At 38.3% G+C, this 17,671-nt stretch overlaps 1 protein-coding gene across 1 annotated transcript in view; it reads right to left on the reverse strand.

Annotated features, from left to right (window-relative positions):
- Positions 1–17,365, reverse strand: part of NEMF (nuclear export mediator factor) — a 54,830-nt gene extending 37,465 nt beyond the window's left edge. The window contains exons 1-7 of the mRNA XM_066277923.1: positions 17,228–17,365; positions 16,339–16,407; positions 16,101–16,203; positions 13,086–13,211; positions 4,688–4,836; positions 3,359–3,426; positions 1,710–1,796 (exon numbers count right to left, since the gene is read on the reverse strand). Of these exons, the coding sequence (XP_066134020.1) occupies positions 1,710–1,796; positions 3,359–3,426; positions 4,688–4,836; positions 13,086–13,211; positions 16,101–16,203; positions 16,339–16,407; positions 17,228–17,286 (661 nt within the window). The 5' untranslated portion in view covers positions 17,287–17,365. The remainder of the gene's footprint in view (positions 1–1,709; positions 1,797–3,358; positions 3,427–4,687; positions 4,837–13,085; positions 13,212–16,100; positions 16,204–16,338; positions 16,408–17,227) is intronic.
- Between the last annotated feature and the right edge of the window lie 306 nt (positions 17,366–17,671).

A 17,671-nucleotide genomic window follows, 5' to 3' on the forward strand; every position in this document is an offset into this window, starting at 1 on the left:
AAATATTAATATTAAACAGCTATGCAGAAAACAGGATGGTACTTATGAAATAAGAAATGTTCAAGAAAATTAAATATACTTTTCATGATTATCAGCATATGTAACAAGGATGTTTAGCTAGCCTGTTGTCAACAGCTTCTATTGGTTCCATCTTGCCCCTCATATCTGAAAGACACTTTGTTCACATACTAAATTCCCATATATATATTTGGGCCTGTTTCTAAATTCTTTAATTCATCTATTCCTTTTCCAAAAACTGTTTTGAAAACATTACTCTTCATCAGCACTATTATTTTCCAGTTTTTCTGAATATTTTCACTTTTTTTTTTGTATTTTTCTGAAGTGAGAAGGGGGTAGGCAGGCAGTCAGACAGACTCCCGCAGGCGCCGGACTGGGATCCACCAGGCATGCCCACCAGGGGGTGATGTTCGGCCCCTCTGGGGCATTGCTCCGCTGCAACTAGAGCCATTCTAGCGCCTGAGGCAGAGGCCACAGAGCCATCCTTAGTGCCCGGGACCAACTTTGCTCCAATGGAACCTTGGCTGCAGGAGGGGAAGAGAGAGACAGAAAGGAGAGGGGGAAGGGTAGAGAAGCAGATGGGCGCTTCTCCTGTGTGTCTTGGCCAGGAATTGAACCCGGGACTTTCACACGCCGGACCGACACTCTACCGCTGAGCCAACCAGCCAGTGTGGTTATTTTCACATATTTTTACTCCACATGAATATCAGATTCATTTTAATTAAAAAAAAAAACAATCCAGAAAACTACTGCAATAGCAAAAACGACAATACCACCTGTTGCCATTTTGATCAGGTTTGCATGGAATTTGTATATTTCAGAAAAGAAGTCATTCACTAAAAGCATTCAATTTGTATTTTTAAACACATAAGAAATTCCAGCATAAAAATTATCCTTAAACTTTAAAAATGATATACAACCCCCAAACATAAATATCAAGAATAATTTTTCTAATTGTACACAAGAATCTACAGATAAAAACTTGTGAAAGTCCAAATATTCTGTTATTCTTATACTTTCTCTAATTTTTTTTAATCATCTTAATCTGGCAGTTAAGTTACTGGTAGGTTCCTTTAGCTACAAAAGTCTCCTTATATAGCCACACTATGGTACTTACAGAATTAAAATGCATGAGTGCTGATATTTCTAGGCACACTCCTAGGTTCTAAGGGTGAATAATTCAACTTCTTCAAGCCTTGTACCAAAAGACTGTCATGAGGTCGGTAACCACTTCAAAACTTAAGGGGAGGAAGGAAGAATATCCTACAGCTGAAAGGTAGTAAGGTAGGTCAAGAAACTGAACCGGCCTGACCTGTGGTGGTGCAGTGGATAAAGCGTCAACCTGGAAACACTGAGGTTGCCGGTTCAAAACCCTGGGCTTGCCTGGTCAAGGCACATATGGGAGTTGATGCTTCCTGCTCCTCCCCCCTTCTCTCTCTCTGTCTCCTCTCTATAATGAATAAATAAAATCTTTAAAGAAAAAAAAAAAAAGAAACTGAACCGCATGTTACTAGGGATAAAGCGCCACTTTAATGTAGGAGGTCAGAAATATCACATGGATAGAACACTCACAGGTCAAATGTTTTTAAGTCTAAAACTACCTGCTCACTTATTACTTTCCCAGAAATAATTTTCATAGTTTTAAAAATGGAAATAAATAAAATGACAAAATTTGTACCATGCAGACATACCTTTACTTTCAAATTTCTCATCCACTTTGACATTGCCAGAGAATCCATTTTCTATAAGACAGTGTTCAATGAGAGCTGGTCCATAGGCTATAAAAACAGAGGGTATTATTTTTAGTATTTTTCTCTCAAATTTAACATTCAAAATATAATACAAATTTATATCCAATATAAATGATATACTTAATAACAGTAGCTAATGAAAATAATTAGTTTACTTATTTTGAAATGTTATCAGAAATGACAATTCAATTAAAATTGGAGACTACAATAAAGTTGTAGAAGTCAGTGCAAAAGTTATAGGAATTTAATGAAATTTAGCCACATATAAAAAGACTTATAAACTAGGAATGCAACATTGGTTTAACATCCAAAAACTTGTTAGTGTAACTTACCATATTAATAAAGAAAAAAATAGAAAAATCCAAACTTACTAATGTTATGCATGCTATCTATACTAATAGTTGGCAAGTCCCAAAGATACTTTTTTTTTTTCTTGTGGGAGAGACAGAGAGTCGGAGAGAGGGACAGATAGAGACAGAGAGACAGGAAGGGAGAGAGATGAGAAACATCAATTCTTCATTGTGTTCCTTAGTTGTTCATTGATTGCTTTCTCATATGTGCCTTGACCGGGGGGCTACAGCAGACCAAGTGACCCCTTGCTTGAGCCAACGAACTTGGGCTCAGGCTCAGCTCACACCAGATGAACTCACGCTCAAGCTGGTGACCTTGGGGTCTCGAACCTGGGTCCTCCACATCCCAGTCTGACGCTCTATCCACTGTGCCACCACTGCCTGGTCAGGCCCAAAGATACCTTTTTTTATCTTTATTTTGAGAGAGATAGAGAGAGGGATAGATAGGGACAGACAACAGGAAGGGAGAGAGATGAGAAGCATCAATTCTTCGTTGCAGCACCTTAGTTGTTAATTGATTGCTTTCTCATATGTGCCTTGACCAGGGGTTACAGTAGACGGAGTGAACCCCTTGCTCAAGCCAGCGACCTTGGGCTCAAGCTGGTGAGCCTTGCTCAAACCAGATGAGCCCACGCTCAAGCTGATGACCTCAGAGTTTCAAATCTGGGTCCTCTGTGTCCCAGTCTGATGCTCTATCCACTGTGCCACAGCCTGGTCAGGCCAAAGATAACTTTTTAATGTGTTCTAATTTCATAGAAGAGAAAGAGTAACTCTCTAATGCTCAGTAATTAAGGGTACCTGCCTGCTCAAATGTTCATTTCAGATGCCTAATTATAGAGATAAGTGATGATTTTCTCAAGCATAAAAGAATACTGGATTTTCTTTACACAGGGTATCAAAAGTACATGTAAACCTAGGATGCCCTGAGACACTAATAAAAAAGCTAAACAAAACAAAAACTAAGTAGTTATTAAACAGAAGAATCATGTTGAAAAATAAAAGACTATTAGTTAACAATGTATTGCTTTTAAATAAAATCTAAAAAACAAAGGTCAAACTTCATGTGGAATGACAAATCTCCTTAAAAATAAACTCTACTTACTCAAAGATTATTTTAAACTCCTTTCTACAGTTATCAAGAAGTTCTAATTTTCTACCAGAACTATACAAGATTTAAATATATTCCTGAAAACAACACTGTCTTGCACACACTCTCTTGCTCTCTGCAGGGTTACTCACGGAGTAGCGGGTTAAGAACTCTCTTCAGCAGTTCACCCTTAGGTGCGCTGGTTATTACTTCAGTCAGTCTGTAAAACAGAATCACCCTTCTTCTTACTATCTTATATTTAATAAACCTTACAGCAATTTTTTTTTTTTTACAGAGACAGAGAGAGAGTCAGAGAGAGGGATAGATAGGGACAGACAGACAGGAATGGAGAGATATGAGAAGCATCAATCATTAGTTTTTCACTGCGACACCTTAGTTGTTCATTGATTGCTTTCTCATATGTGCCTTGATCGTGGGGCTACAGCAGACCGAGTAACCCCTTGCTCGAGCCAGTGTCCTTGGGTCCAAGCTGGTGAGCCTTGCTCAAACCAGATAAGCCCACGCTCAAGCTGGCGACCCTGGGGTCTTGAACCTGGGTCCTCTGCATCCCAGTCCGATGCTTTATCCACTGCGCTACCGCCTGGTCAGGCAACAGCAATATTTATATTCACCAGACTATCCTACTCTTCAAATATTATGAAATATAAAAGGAATTAGTTCCTTTTGTAAGCAAGAAAATGTAGGGTCATGAAATTAATTTATTTAAGGTTAGTAAGTTCTTAAAACAGCAGATTGGGACCTAAAACCAGGTTTTTAAAGAAAAATCAATACTTTTTCAACTAAGTCAAACTGTTTATCATCAAGGTGCCTATATATGACACGAAAGAGACATTTTTATATAACAGCTAAAAGTTTGTGAAGCCTGGAAACATAACACAGAAAATGGCTTTACCTAAGAACTCAGGATGCTGTAGGCACAGATGAGCAGCATCAATAACACCTGTGAACTTGTTAGACCTGTCAATTCCTGGGCCCTACACCAGATTTGCTGATTCAGATCTTTTACCAAGCCCACCTGTGATTCCAATGCATGCTAAACTTTGAGAACCACTGCTATAGTATAGTGGTCAGCAAAGCCTTTGGCCAGAAGAGTACAGTTACAATTAACACCATATTCCACCCTGCTCCCTTTTCTTAGCTAAACCAGAATTTCTATCTCCTTTTGTACTCTGCCCAAGACGTCTGTCTTCTCAGAGAGTAACTGGTAAATCCCCTCACTTTACCAAGAAATCATAAACATCTGGAATAACACCAAACTTAAAATAACAAGACATACATTTGCTACTCCCAAATAAGGCTTACTTGCTTACATGCACATTTATGTAGTTCAAGCAGTCCAAATTAGTTATTTTATGCAAGTAAACACAGTATTTTCTTATGACAATTCTTTCATATGCTGACATATGGCCTATTTTACCCTTTACTACTATGTGAAATGAGTTATAAACAAAACATGTTACCTTTCCAAGGTAAGCAAAGGTTCAGCAGCTCTAGCATGATTAATTGGATAGTGTTCACGAACAGCAAATTTAACATCATCTGACTCATCGGTTCGAAATCTTAGGATATTTAAAATTAGATACTCATAATCTGTAAGAACAATGTTCCCCTGCAACAGAATAAAATATAATTTAATACTACACCCTGAATCATTCTTGAAACTTAAAAACTGAGAACAAAAATGTAGGCTCTTAAAAACCAAATCAAGGCTACAGAAATGAAGTTACAGAAAGCACTGGACCTTGATGACCACCAGCTGAACTTACTATTGCACTTTCATTAGGTATGGTCTACAGAGACTATGTCTTGTTAAGAAAAACAGAACAGATATATATTTCAGAAGCCAAGCAATATCAGAGATACTACTGATTCAGTCCCAGACGCTGCAATAAAGAGAGTTATAACCTTTTTGCTGGTAGAGGGTCTTGCTTTCAAGTTGCAAAAAACATAGCATCTGTGAAGCACAGTAAAGCAAAATGCAATAAAAAGAGGCACAATAAAATGAGGTGTGCCTGTATACTTTCACCTGCATTGTATCTTTTAATAGTAGTTATATGACAAAAATTAATAGAGATTGATACCCTTCATCCAATAATCCCATACTTAATAATGTAGTCTAATGTAATAACTCAATAAAACCAAAAACTATATGCTTAAAGATATCCACTGCAGTTATTTACAATAGAAAAAATGGAAATAGGTTAAATGTAAAAATTGAGACAATTGCTAAATAAATTATAATGTACAACATAACAACATACTTAAAAGCTATTAACTTATGAAGACTAAAAAAAGTAGGATATTATTTACAATGTTAGATAAAAAACAGCAAGACAAAAAATTCTATATCTTAGGAAGTGGAAGGTAAATATAGGGAAAAATAAAAATATTTATTGAAGTGTTAGGATTTAAAAAACTTTAAAAAATTTAATAGTTACATAATCTTTTCAACCAAAAGAAGGGGCGAGAGGAACCTAATGAAAATAAAACTGCCCTCAGAATACAACCTTTCCAATTTATTACAGTGAAGAGAGGGGTTAGTGTATAATTAAAAGATGCATCCATGAGAAGTAGCAAATGCCTTAATAACTATTTAAAGTTGGTCATGGAAGATGGTAGAAATAGCCCCAATATCTTGAGGAATGACAGGCTGTAAGATAAATGGCTTCAAGAGATGGGGACAGCATTCACCTTGATATAAAAGTAACCAGAAGTTACTAGGTAGTTAAAGAGTGGTACATACCCACAGCTAAAGGATCTGACTTCAAAGCAATCATGCATTTAAAAATTTAAACATTTATTTAACTGAAAGAACAAAAAAGTCAACTGCATTGAGAAAGCAGAGGTCTGGGATAGAAGTCCAGATAGTGCCTTGTTCAGAAAGGTGTGACCTGCAAAATAGACCTGGTCATAGAGCCTGGAACACAGAAGGTGCTCAATAAATACCTGTTGAATCAAACTGTGCAGTTACCCAGAACATCTGAAAGACTCCAGTAAAGCAGTTACTTCCCTGAAAAGGCTTTCCTTAAATCAAGGTTTGTCAAATGTATTCTATAAGATGGCTCCTGATACTCCCATTAAAAAAAAAAAAGAATTCTGTGATCAAATTAATTTTGGAAACTCTATATATCCTTTCCTAGGAAATGTACATATCACATTATTATATTAAAGGCACTGATAGTCCTAGGTTAAATTTTTACCTTATTCTCAAAGTTCCTCAAACTTTTATCACTATGGGACTCATTTTTCTCCGTTAATCTATTATCTTATAGATTGTGGTGTTCATGGAACACCTGTTGGGAAATATTGTGCTTGACTCTGATGTATACAATACAGTACTTTCTGATCTTAGCATGGTTTCTCCAGAGTCCTTCCTAGTGGAACTGTATTGTCACAAATTAACAAACTGACTTTCTTTTTTTTTTTTTTTTTTTTTTTTTTCCTGAAGCCGGAAACGGGGAGAGACAGTCAGACAGACTCCCGCATGCGCCCGACCGGGATCCACCCGGCACGCCCACCAGGGGGCGACGCTCTGCCCACCAGGGGGCGATGCTCTGCCCCTCCAGGGCGTCGCTCTGTTGTGACCAGAGCCACTCTAGCGCCTGGGGCAGAGGCCGAGGAGCTATCCCCAGCGCCCGGGCCATCTTTGCTCCAGTGGAGCCTCGGCTGCTGGAGGGGAAGAGAGAGACAGAGAGGAAGGAGAGGGGGAGGGGTGGAGAAGCAGATGGGCGCTTCTCCTGTGTGCCCTGGCCGGGAATCGAACCCGGGACTTCTGCACGCCAGGCCGACGCTCTACTACTGAGCCAACCGGCCAGGGCCCAAACTGACTTTCTTAAATGAGTAACAACAGCCTTTTTATCCAAGGCCTGGTCAACTCTAAATAAACCATACATCAAAATTCTAGACATGAAAGTTAGAAGATCAAACCTTGGTACAGACCGAGGAAAGAACAATCTTCAAGATCTACTCTAAGCATCACACAACCTACCTCTTTTGGTATCATGGTGATTACTGAAAATTCCCAAGTGTATACCCTCATGTATACAGTAAATCCTTAATATCTATTCCAAACTAATCACTAGCTGGGCCTCTGGAACCTAGACTATATGCATGCCAATTGTTCAGTTCAAAAGAGAAAGATCCTAAATGCAATGGCATTTTCTGGATTTGATCCCAGAATATAAAAATGGCATGGAAAGAAAGACTGGTGAAATTCAAATAAAGGCTGTAGTGTAACTGATAATAATGTGCCAATGTTGATTTCTTAGTTTTTACAAATGCAATACTGCTATGTAAGATATTAACATTAAGAAAAACTAAATGAAGGGTATACAGGAACCTTCTGTGTCATCCTTGCAACTTTTCTATAAATCTAAAATTATTATAAAATAAATGTTAATTATCATATACAAACTTTCTTGGATTATAGTCAGCAAATCTAGAGCCATATGTATAAAACAATTACTAAAGCCACTATAACCACTGCTGCCTGGAGACTTCTAGAAATTTGGGGTTTTATTTTCAAGTTTCTATTATTCCAAAGATTTAAAAATTATTATTTGCTTCTAATTCAAAGTTATCAAATCAAACCAAAAAAAATTATCACTACCAGTTTTGTCTGTGGCTTTATGTAGGAAAATTCCTGTAAATAAAGGTAAACTCCTCTATTTAAAGCCACTTAAATCTGTAGGAAGTAACCTTATGACCTGTATGCTAGCATCCTGCAGGGTGAAGCAAAAGGTTTACAGTTGTTTGAACAGAAAATAATATACTTATTGATAAATAATACAAGAATAAACTCTGTGTTTCCCATCCTCACAGCTCTAATCCTCTGTCTGCCTCACCATGTGTGTGCCACAGTATAGGCACATGATCAGGTTTTCAGGAATACACTGTGGACAGTGGATCTACACATAAACTATAACCTTTGTTCTTTAATAATGAGCTCATCATACCTAATTAAATAAGATTTATTCTCAAATATGACACTATAGGTATGACTTTGGTTGCACAATTTGTCTAACTGTATTCCAGTAAAGCAATGGTCCCCAACCCCCGGGCCGTGGACCGGTACCGGTCCGCAGAGAAAGAATAAATAATTTCATTATTTGTTTTATTTATATTTGTCTGAATGATGTTTTATTTTTAAAAAATGACCAGATTCCCTCTGTTACATCTGTCTAAGACTCACTCTTGACGCTTGTCTAGGTCACATGATACATTTATCCGTCCCACCCTAAAGGCCTGTCCGTGAAAATATTTTCTGACATTAAATCCGTCCGTGGCCCAAAAGAGGTTGGGGACTACTGAGTTAAAGGACAAATTCTTATTGAACCTATATAAGTAAAAAAGATTGCCATGAGCAATTAAAAAATAAACTCAGTAAAAGGCATGTGTTCCTAAATTCTAAGTGCTCAATGAGAGCCAACTACGAATTAAAGAATGTCACTGGAATTTGTAAAAGTGTAGCCTACTAAATTAAAGGTCAGAGAAAGGTAAAGGGCTTTATCATATAACCATCATAAAAATAATACCAATAAAATTCTGAAAAACAAAACAAAACACCAAAATTAGATTCTTTCCAGTTTATTCAGTTCTAGATAATCTAATCTCCTAGATTATAGGTTACACTCTATTTTCATGAAAGTATTCTGTAAAATACATCATCTGCTTCTAGACTAACAAGAGTCTCATAAATCCCAACCCAGTACCCTGATAGTCTGGCATTTGTCTAAGCATTAGCAGCTCAGACATGAGTCTATTGAGCAGGGTCAGCAAACTTTTTCTGTAAAAGGCAAGACAGTATATTATTTTAGGCTTTATGGGATACATATGGCCTCAAACCATTCTTAAGCTCCCAGGCTTTACTAAAAGGGGCCATATGCTGTAGTTTATCAACTTCTGTTTAAGAGTATCTGGTATGTCCTTTCCACTAAGGTTCTTAGAAAAGCCTTTTAAAAATCAATTTATAGGCCCTGGCCGGTTGGCTCAGCGGTAGAGCGTCGGCCTGGCGTGCAGGGGACCCAGGTTCGATTCCCGGCCAGGGCACATAGGAGAAGCGCCCATTTGCTTCTCCACCCCCCCCCCCTTCCTCTCTGTCTCTCTCTTCCCCTCCCGCAGCCAAGGCTCCATTGGAGCAAAGATGGCCCGGGCGCTGGGGATGGCTCCTTGGCCTCTGCCCCAGGCGCTAGAGTGGCTCTGGTCTCGGCAGAGCGACACCCTGGAGGGGCAGAGCATGGCCCCCTGGTGGGCAGAGCTTCGTCCCTGGTGGGCGTGCCGGGTGGATCCCGGTCAGGCGCATGCGAGAGTCTGTCTGACTGTCTCTCCCCGTTTCCAGCTTCAGAAAAATACAAAAAATCAATTTATAGGCCCTAGCCAGTTGGCTCAGTGGTAGAGTGTTGGCCTGGTGTGTGGAAGTTCCAGTTTGATTCCTGGCCAGGGCACACAGAAGCAGCACCCATCTGCTTCTCCACCCCTCCTCCTCTCCTTTCTTTCTCTCTCCATTCCCCACCTGCAGCCAGGGCTCCATTGGAGCAAAGCTGGCCTGGGTGCTGAGGATGATGCCAAGGACGGTGCCATGGCCCCCACCTCAGGCGCTAGAATGGCTCAGGTTGCAACAGAGCAATGCCCCAGATGGGTGGACCATCGCCCCCTAGTGAGCTTGCTAGGTGAATCCCAGTCGGGGTGCATGCAGGAGTCTGTCTGCCCCCCACCCAGGCTTCTCACTTCAGAAAAATAAAAACAAATCAATTTATAATGACAAATGACAGAGATGAAACAGGTTAGTAGTTGCCAGGAGGTAGGGACAGTGGGAAGAAGAGGGGTGGGGTGTTACTGGGGTATCACAAGGAAGCTCTCTGTGGTAATGGAAGAATTCTATATCTTGAATGCAGTGGGTGTTACAGGAATGTACAAATATGGTGAAATGCATAGAACTATATGTATACATTGTATCAATATCAACTTCCTGACTTTGATACTATGCTATACCTTGTACTAATATCAATTTCCTGACTTTGATATTATCTGTAATTATGAAGATGAAACAACTGAGGGAAACTTGACTATATCAGACTTCTCTGTTCTATCTTGGCAACTTCCCATGGGTCTGTAACTATTTCAAGAATAAAGTTTAAAAAAAAATCTTAAGAGATTAAATTTTAAAAATTAACCACCACCTGAGACCACATACAAAATCAATTCCCTGTGAGCAGCAGCAACAGCTGCCATTGCCTAAAGGGGATGGGGCAGGAAAATGGTTAAAGGAATCACTGACAAAGAAAAGTGTGTAGAACAGTGGTTTTCAACCTTCTTACACTTGGGAACCAGTGAAAATAAGAGAATTATTTCAGGGACTGCCACAGCAAAATTCACCCTGAGTATAAGCAAATTCAACAAAGCTCATTGGGTCTATAATCTTCATACAACATCAGGGTGGTTAACTCTTTTGTGGACCAGCATGATATTTCTGGTGGACTGATGGTTAAAAAACACTGTTCTAATCTACTCTTGTTTCCTTACATTCTTGCTAATACTATTTATTGTCAAGCTTTTTAACTGCTTATATACATATTGACTGAGGAAGAATGTGAAGGGAGGAAAATATCTTATTATTTTTCAGTAATTCATGAATTTAGACATGTATTCATGCTTTTATAAGCCATTTGTATTTATTCTTTTTTGATTGTCTAATCAAGCATTTTGCCCATCTTTCCACTTCAGTACTTTATGAAAATTATACCACACAAGTTAAATATTTCTCCCCAGTTTTTCATCTTCCAATATAGTCCAGTGTTTTTTGCCTTACGCAGTTCTAAAATTAAGTAGCTCTATCTATCAATATTTGCTTTTGCTGTTCTGTTTAGAAGTCTTTTTCATCCCAAATTCACCAATGTTAATCCATACTTTTACCTCGTACTTCTATAGCTTCATTTTTTGTATTGGAAAAAATATTTTTTGAAATCATTGTTTGGCTGAATGATGTCTGTACCCCTTCCAGGTGTTAACAACACTTTCCTGAATACTCTGCTGATACATTCTACACAACAAATCTGCCAAACAGGATAAGAACGTGATTTCTATGGCTCCTTATTAACATATGTAAGGCATTTTAGAAGACACATTTGTTCAAAGCTGTGGAATTATTCATGTTGCTCCTCTAGGCATGAACACAGAAAAAGCTTGTTGGACTTTGGGAATTAACAGTAGTCTCTATTAATAATGCAACCATTGACATGGAACATATATATTTCTAAGAAAGGCTTGATAAATAATTATTCTTAGAAGACAGCTGGTTTGCAAGCTCCGTGTAATGCTAGTTTTGGGGAGTGGAGTAGGGCATAGTTATGATAGGATTCTTTGGCCCATGGAAAGCCCTGAAATATTTGTTACCATATTTATCCACATATAAGATACATCCTTTTTTGAAAAATTTGGGGTCTAAAAACTGGGTGCGTCTTATACAGTGGTTGTAGTTTTATTACTTGCATTTCTTGCTTTTTCGCACTTGTTTTTGCACTCATTGTTGAAGATAGTGATTTGTCATCAGACGCAGATGAGGACAAGCTAACGGATGGGAGCTTTGACAGGGACAAGAAGTTGTATGAATTTTATGATGAATAAAACTTGAGTTCAATTACTTTATGTAATACATTTTCTTTCAAATTTCGGGCCCCAAAATTAAGGTGCGTCTTATACATGGGGAAATATGGTACTTGATCACCTGCCATTTCCAGTTTTCTGAAAAAATTTCTAAAATTGTACCTAGATCTCTCACCACGTATATCATTTTTCTTGTACCATATTGCTCTAGCCCACTTCTCAATAATTTCTGTCTTCTGATACGGCATTCTCTCAGTCTTTGTGTTCAAGTGTCTGCTGACTCTCTCTCATAAGCAGTTCGTCTTCCTTTCTAGTTGTTTTGTCTTCAGTGCTCTTTAGTTTCATTAACTGGTTCTAATATTTTTATTCAGAGCCCCTATTTGCATTTTTTTCTCACCACCCTATATTAGCATGACAAAGATTGCCCTTAAATTAGACTCATTTTCCTAAAGTTATTATGTTTACAAAAAATAAAGAATACTCTTGATACTATTTCAAGTGTATGTCTTTCTCCTGACATTCTAAACAGCTGAAAATATTAGCATCGTACAAAGGACACTAAGAGTGGTCAGGTGGAGTGTAAGTCCTGACCGGTGGGAGCTCTCCTTTTCTAGTGGAAGCGCCTAAGCTCTTATGCAGAGTATCCACCCCAGAGGCGGCTGCCTGAATACACATTGGCCAGCTCCCACAATAGAGTACCTTTGGTTGATTTGGTAACTGACCATTGATTGGACCACTTGGTTTTTCCTTTCTGTATTTTAAATTCCTGCTCTTATATATTTAAATTTTCAATGCATATGTAAGTAGCTCATGAAACATTTCCAAGACAGAATTTGGTGACCAATGGAGTGAGAGACAAGAAGCAAGAATGGTGAAGCCATCAGTATTCCTCTTATGACTGATGACACAATGAATTATTTATGACACAGCTATCTGACTATTTCCAGGTTGTACCACACTAGTCCTATAATGTAAAAGTAACAGGTAATGTCTTCAATTCTCAGATCTTCGTCTCCCACATTCATAATGCCATTTTAAATGGCTAACGTCAGCCCAAGTTCTGATCTCCAGACAAAATGAAGGTTATTAACTGGAAGATTGTATTTTACTTCTTTGGCATTTGTTATCCTAGTGTACTAATAATGACCTTTGATACAGAAAAGAACATTTCCTGCCTATGTTTTACAGCACTAGTACATGAATAATTCATGGTGTAATGGTGAATTCTCCTTCACCCCACCCACAAATTTAACTTACCCTGTCATAGAGCTCAATGATTAAGTGATAAGCGGCTTCATCACTTCCAAATTGAAAGTCTACAATTCTATCCACACCAAGCTGTTTCACACTGACTAATCTCCGACTCTTCAAATGTTTTCGGCACTAGCAAGAAATGAAAGAAAAATGCATTTGTATAGTAAAAGTGAATTTCTAATCATTTGGTATTGGTTTATAAATAGGTTTTTTCTTTTCATGACCATCAGGAATACTATTTTAAAAGCAAATAAAACAGTATAAAATAAAAGCTTGCACATAATCAAGGAAAAACATTTTGGTTCAGACAACTCTGACTGCTAACTTTGAAACAGTATTTTATATTTAATTGTTAAGTAGACACAGATAGATGCTTCCCAAAAAATGTACTTTGCTGCTTTATGCCACTGCTAAATCCCTTGTTCTCACCCTGATGACCTCACTCAAAGCCATAATTTTCTTTAAGTCTCTTTCTACTCTAATCTTATAAGTATCCTACATTTCATGTACTTGTGTTCACAGTTAATTGTTAACACTAATCTTCTACTTCATATACAAATTCTGAACCATGAGCTTATTGGTATTCTGTAAATCAGTCCTCCAACTTACATCCAATTACCCTATATTTCCACAAAAGTTGTTGATATAATGCAAATAGAATTTTTCTGGTACTATCTTCATGCTTTTGATTAACCTACCTTAAATCCTAACTCTTATTCGTTATCAAATCCCATTCCTCAGATCCCTAGTCATAAGGTTCTTGTTCTAATTAGCAATTAAAATAAAATTAGCTAATTTTATTTGGTAAATACCTTTTGTTTTAGATTACTTGTACCATCCTTTAGTATAAATATTTAAGTATAACAGAATAGAAAGATTTCCCTGTAACTACTAAAAAAAAAAATCTTACAATTGTTTTAAATTTTTGAATTTAAAAGACCTTTTTTTAGTTGATCAAGACCAGTAAGAAAGAATGTTTTCTTTTCTTCAAGACTCAAATACAACACAAATTTTAGAGAGATTAATCTAAAATCATATTCAAAAATAAGGTATATATATAGTCATTCTTAGAATACCAACTCTTTCACAACTAAGAGTTCTCCAGACCTTTTAGTGCAAACTGACTAAAATTCTCATTTTATATACTTATGTATTCAGGCTGATATAAGAAGAGTTTTCAAACTTCATAGAATAAACAACCTCCCTCTTCCAAATTCAACAGTTCTGATTTAAGAGTAACCTATATGGATTTTGATTTAAATAATGACTTACAAATAGGTCTATCTTTAAATCCCCAGGGGAAAATCATGAGCAAGTCTTCCAGAGTCCTCCAGTAATCTTTCTACTCAAGAAATGTAGAGTAAAATAAAGATAAAAGGCATCCCTGAGAGGAACTAGTCTGCACTATGGACTAGTGAAAAAGGGAAGATTATTTACCATAAATACGTATGGACATATAGTGCATATGTACATTTTGTTTCTGTTTATTTCCCTATTAGCAGCTTGGTGAAAACAATCTTCCACACACTGAGCTATAGCTGTCACCCCCAAATGTGAGAACCAGAACAAACACTGTAACTTACCACAAACTGCCTGCACCATATAACTTTAAGTTATTGACAAAGTGCTTAACGTTGTCTGCTCCATTGGAGAGAACCCTTGTACACATTTAGATTGACATGTACACCTAACTAATAAAATTCTATGTTTTTAAAAAGTGTTCCACCTCCAATTGATAGTATAGCCTAATCTGGTTTACACAATCCCAGTATCATATATCCAATTGCTTGTTACAAAAATTGTAAAACTAAAATGATATTTGTTCTTTATATCCACTAAGATGTTAACTTAAATAAATATGCATTACTTTGAAAATTGATATAAAATATAAAGTATCATTACTATTAAGGACAATCTCCAAAAGAACCATTTTGGGTTACTATTAAATAAACTTTAAAAAATTTGATAATTTTATGACAGCCCTTGTGATTTGGGAAGCACTTACCTAACTTGCAATCCAAAACAGATTCTAAGTTGCTGGGATAAGGCTCTTCTCTGTAAAGCCTCTAATGAAATAACACAATGCCAAAAACAAATAAATTTCTGAAGAAAAGTGAGGAGGAGAGGAAGAAGGAAATTAATACATATGGATTCCTAATATGTGTCAGGCATTGTGTTAGATGCTTTACATGTTACTTCAATTAATCCTCAACAATAAGCCCATGAGGGAGATATTATCCATGTTTTACATGTAAAGAAATTAAGTTCCAAAAAGTTAAATAATTTTTCCAAGTTATAAAATGAGTGGCAACACCATTAATTAAAAATTAGGGTATATCTTGACTCTAACATCTTTCTTCTGTAGCACATGAACTTTCAGTATATCTGTTATGTCAATAAGCAAATGAGTACTGCAGAATCTCAGTTTTAATAGTAAAAATAAAAGCAAGGAGAGAAGTAAAAAGTAAAATGATATAATAATTGGTAACATACTAATGTCACTGAGTATTCCAATAAAATATGGATTGATAGCTCAAAAGTGAACTATGGAAGATAAGCCTAGGAAAAAGGGGTGGGAGTGAGGCAAAGAACAGAACATAGAAAGCCAGGAATGCTAGGATATGGGATACTCAGAAACTAGAGAATCATAAAACGTGAGATAATGAAAATGGTGCTTTAGAAAAAATTAATGTTGGTCTAACAGAATTGTTTTGATTTGTGAAGTGGACTATGGTTAAGGGAATACAAAGTTGAGCGTTATAAAAGCTTGAACTAGAAAAGCTTGAACTAGAATACTGACTGTGGGAACAGAAAGATTTGAAGTACAACTGGGTGTGAACGGTAATAAGAAGTCAATAAACATCTACTTCATTTATTCCAGTATCCATCAACTACTCTGTATCTTTATTTTGTCTCTATTTGTAACAGTAAAGGAAAACCAAACAGTTTAAAACATCAATTGTTAGTAATCAATCTCAGGGCATTAAAAGTTACTTTGAAGTATAAGTTAAAATTTACCTTCATGGCAAAACTAGACGGCATCATATTCTTAGGCCACTCAAATTCTGTTGTGTGAATTCGGATGCCAGATTCAAGTAAAAGTGTCGCTTTAACGTCTGGTCTGTAGAAGAGAAAATTCAGTTTTTTCTTCAGGGTATTTTCCAACTGCTAACTCAGTGAAACAGACTAAAAGTACAGACTAAAACAACAACAAACAATAATCTCATTTAATTACTGAAGATAAAAGAAGCCTTACTTTTGAAGACGAATAAGATATGTCTTATTATCCACATCATAAACATTGTTTACTCTCATTCCTAGCAAGCTGCGAAGAGAAAGGAAACATGTAACATCACAGCATTATTCGAAACATAAAACTTCACACAATTTAGAGCTGCAGGCAGAAGCAGAGCCTAGGAATGAGGGGGAACCTCCGCGATCTTCCCTTTAAGACCGGAGGCCATCAGGCATTCAGTCCACCCCATAAGTGTAATGATTTGAGAACAAAGGTGGTCCATCAGCCTTGGGAACACCACACAATGCCTTGCATTTTTGAAATGGCCCAATGCTTTTTTTTTTTTTTTTAAAGTAGAGTGGGTAAAAAGGTAAACAAGGCCCTGGGAATAATGACAAAGCTCACAGAGCTGAGTAATAAAAATCCAGACTAGAATCCAGATCTGTCACTTCCAGCTCCAACGGGGATGCCCCCTCCACCCCCCTACCCCCGGTTTGAGCGAGGAGGAGCGTCAAAGACATCGGGCCTCCATTCTGGATCCCCCTGGAGCTTATGACTACTCCGGCGTCCTGGCGACCACCCGGCGCCCCGTATTTCACCAAACGTTAGCTGCTAGACCAGGCGACTCTAAGGCCAGCAAAGCGAGAGCCCCGCCGCGGCCGGACGCGAGACCCGGCGAGACTAGCAACCCGGGAGGGCAGGGGTGGGGCCTGCGGCCGCCGGCGTCGCCTGGGAACCCTGCGGGCACGAAGGCTGTCACGCGCTCGCCCATCCAGGCCCAGCCTGGTCCGCAGGAGAACGGCATCGGGGCAGTGCGGGGGAACACTGCGCAGGTCCTAGTCAAGCCCTGGGGCCCCGGCCTATGTCTCTCGCACTCTCCGCAGGAGCCCCGTCACCTGTAGTACGTTACCTGGCATTCAGCTCCGCGAGTACCGCACAGAGGTCAATGGTGCTAAAGCGGGTCTTCATGGCGAGGATGGCAGGGTCGCTATTGCAGTTGTCACCACTGACTGACTGCTTACCTCGACGCCGCTACTCCACTGCGCAGGCGCACTCGCGAGCTCTACGGCCACAGAGAGGACCCAATATTCCATAAAGAGAACGTGTTTCCGTCGCTTTCCGGAAGACCTTGGTTATCAAGTCGCCTGTCATCTGGATTTTCATTGTACCAGAACAATTTGAAATAGATTCAAGCTACTCTATTAAAACTGCATTCCGCCTTGGCTGGATGGCTTGGTTGGAGCTTTGGCCTGATACTCAAGGGTTGCCGGTTCCATCCCGGGCGGGGGCACATATGGGAACAGATGATGTTTCTGCCTGCCTGCCTGTCTGCCTCTCTCTCTCACTTTCCCCC

Source organism: Saccopteryx bilineata, chromosome 4 (genome assembly GCF_036850765.1).
Source record: "Saccopteryx bilineata isolate mSacBil1 chromosome 4, mSacBil1_pri_phased_curated, whole genome shotgun sequence".
NCBI lineage: Eukaryota > Metazoa > Chordata > Mammalia > Chiroptera > Emballonuridae > Saccopteryx > Saccopteryx bilineata.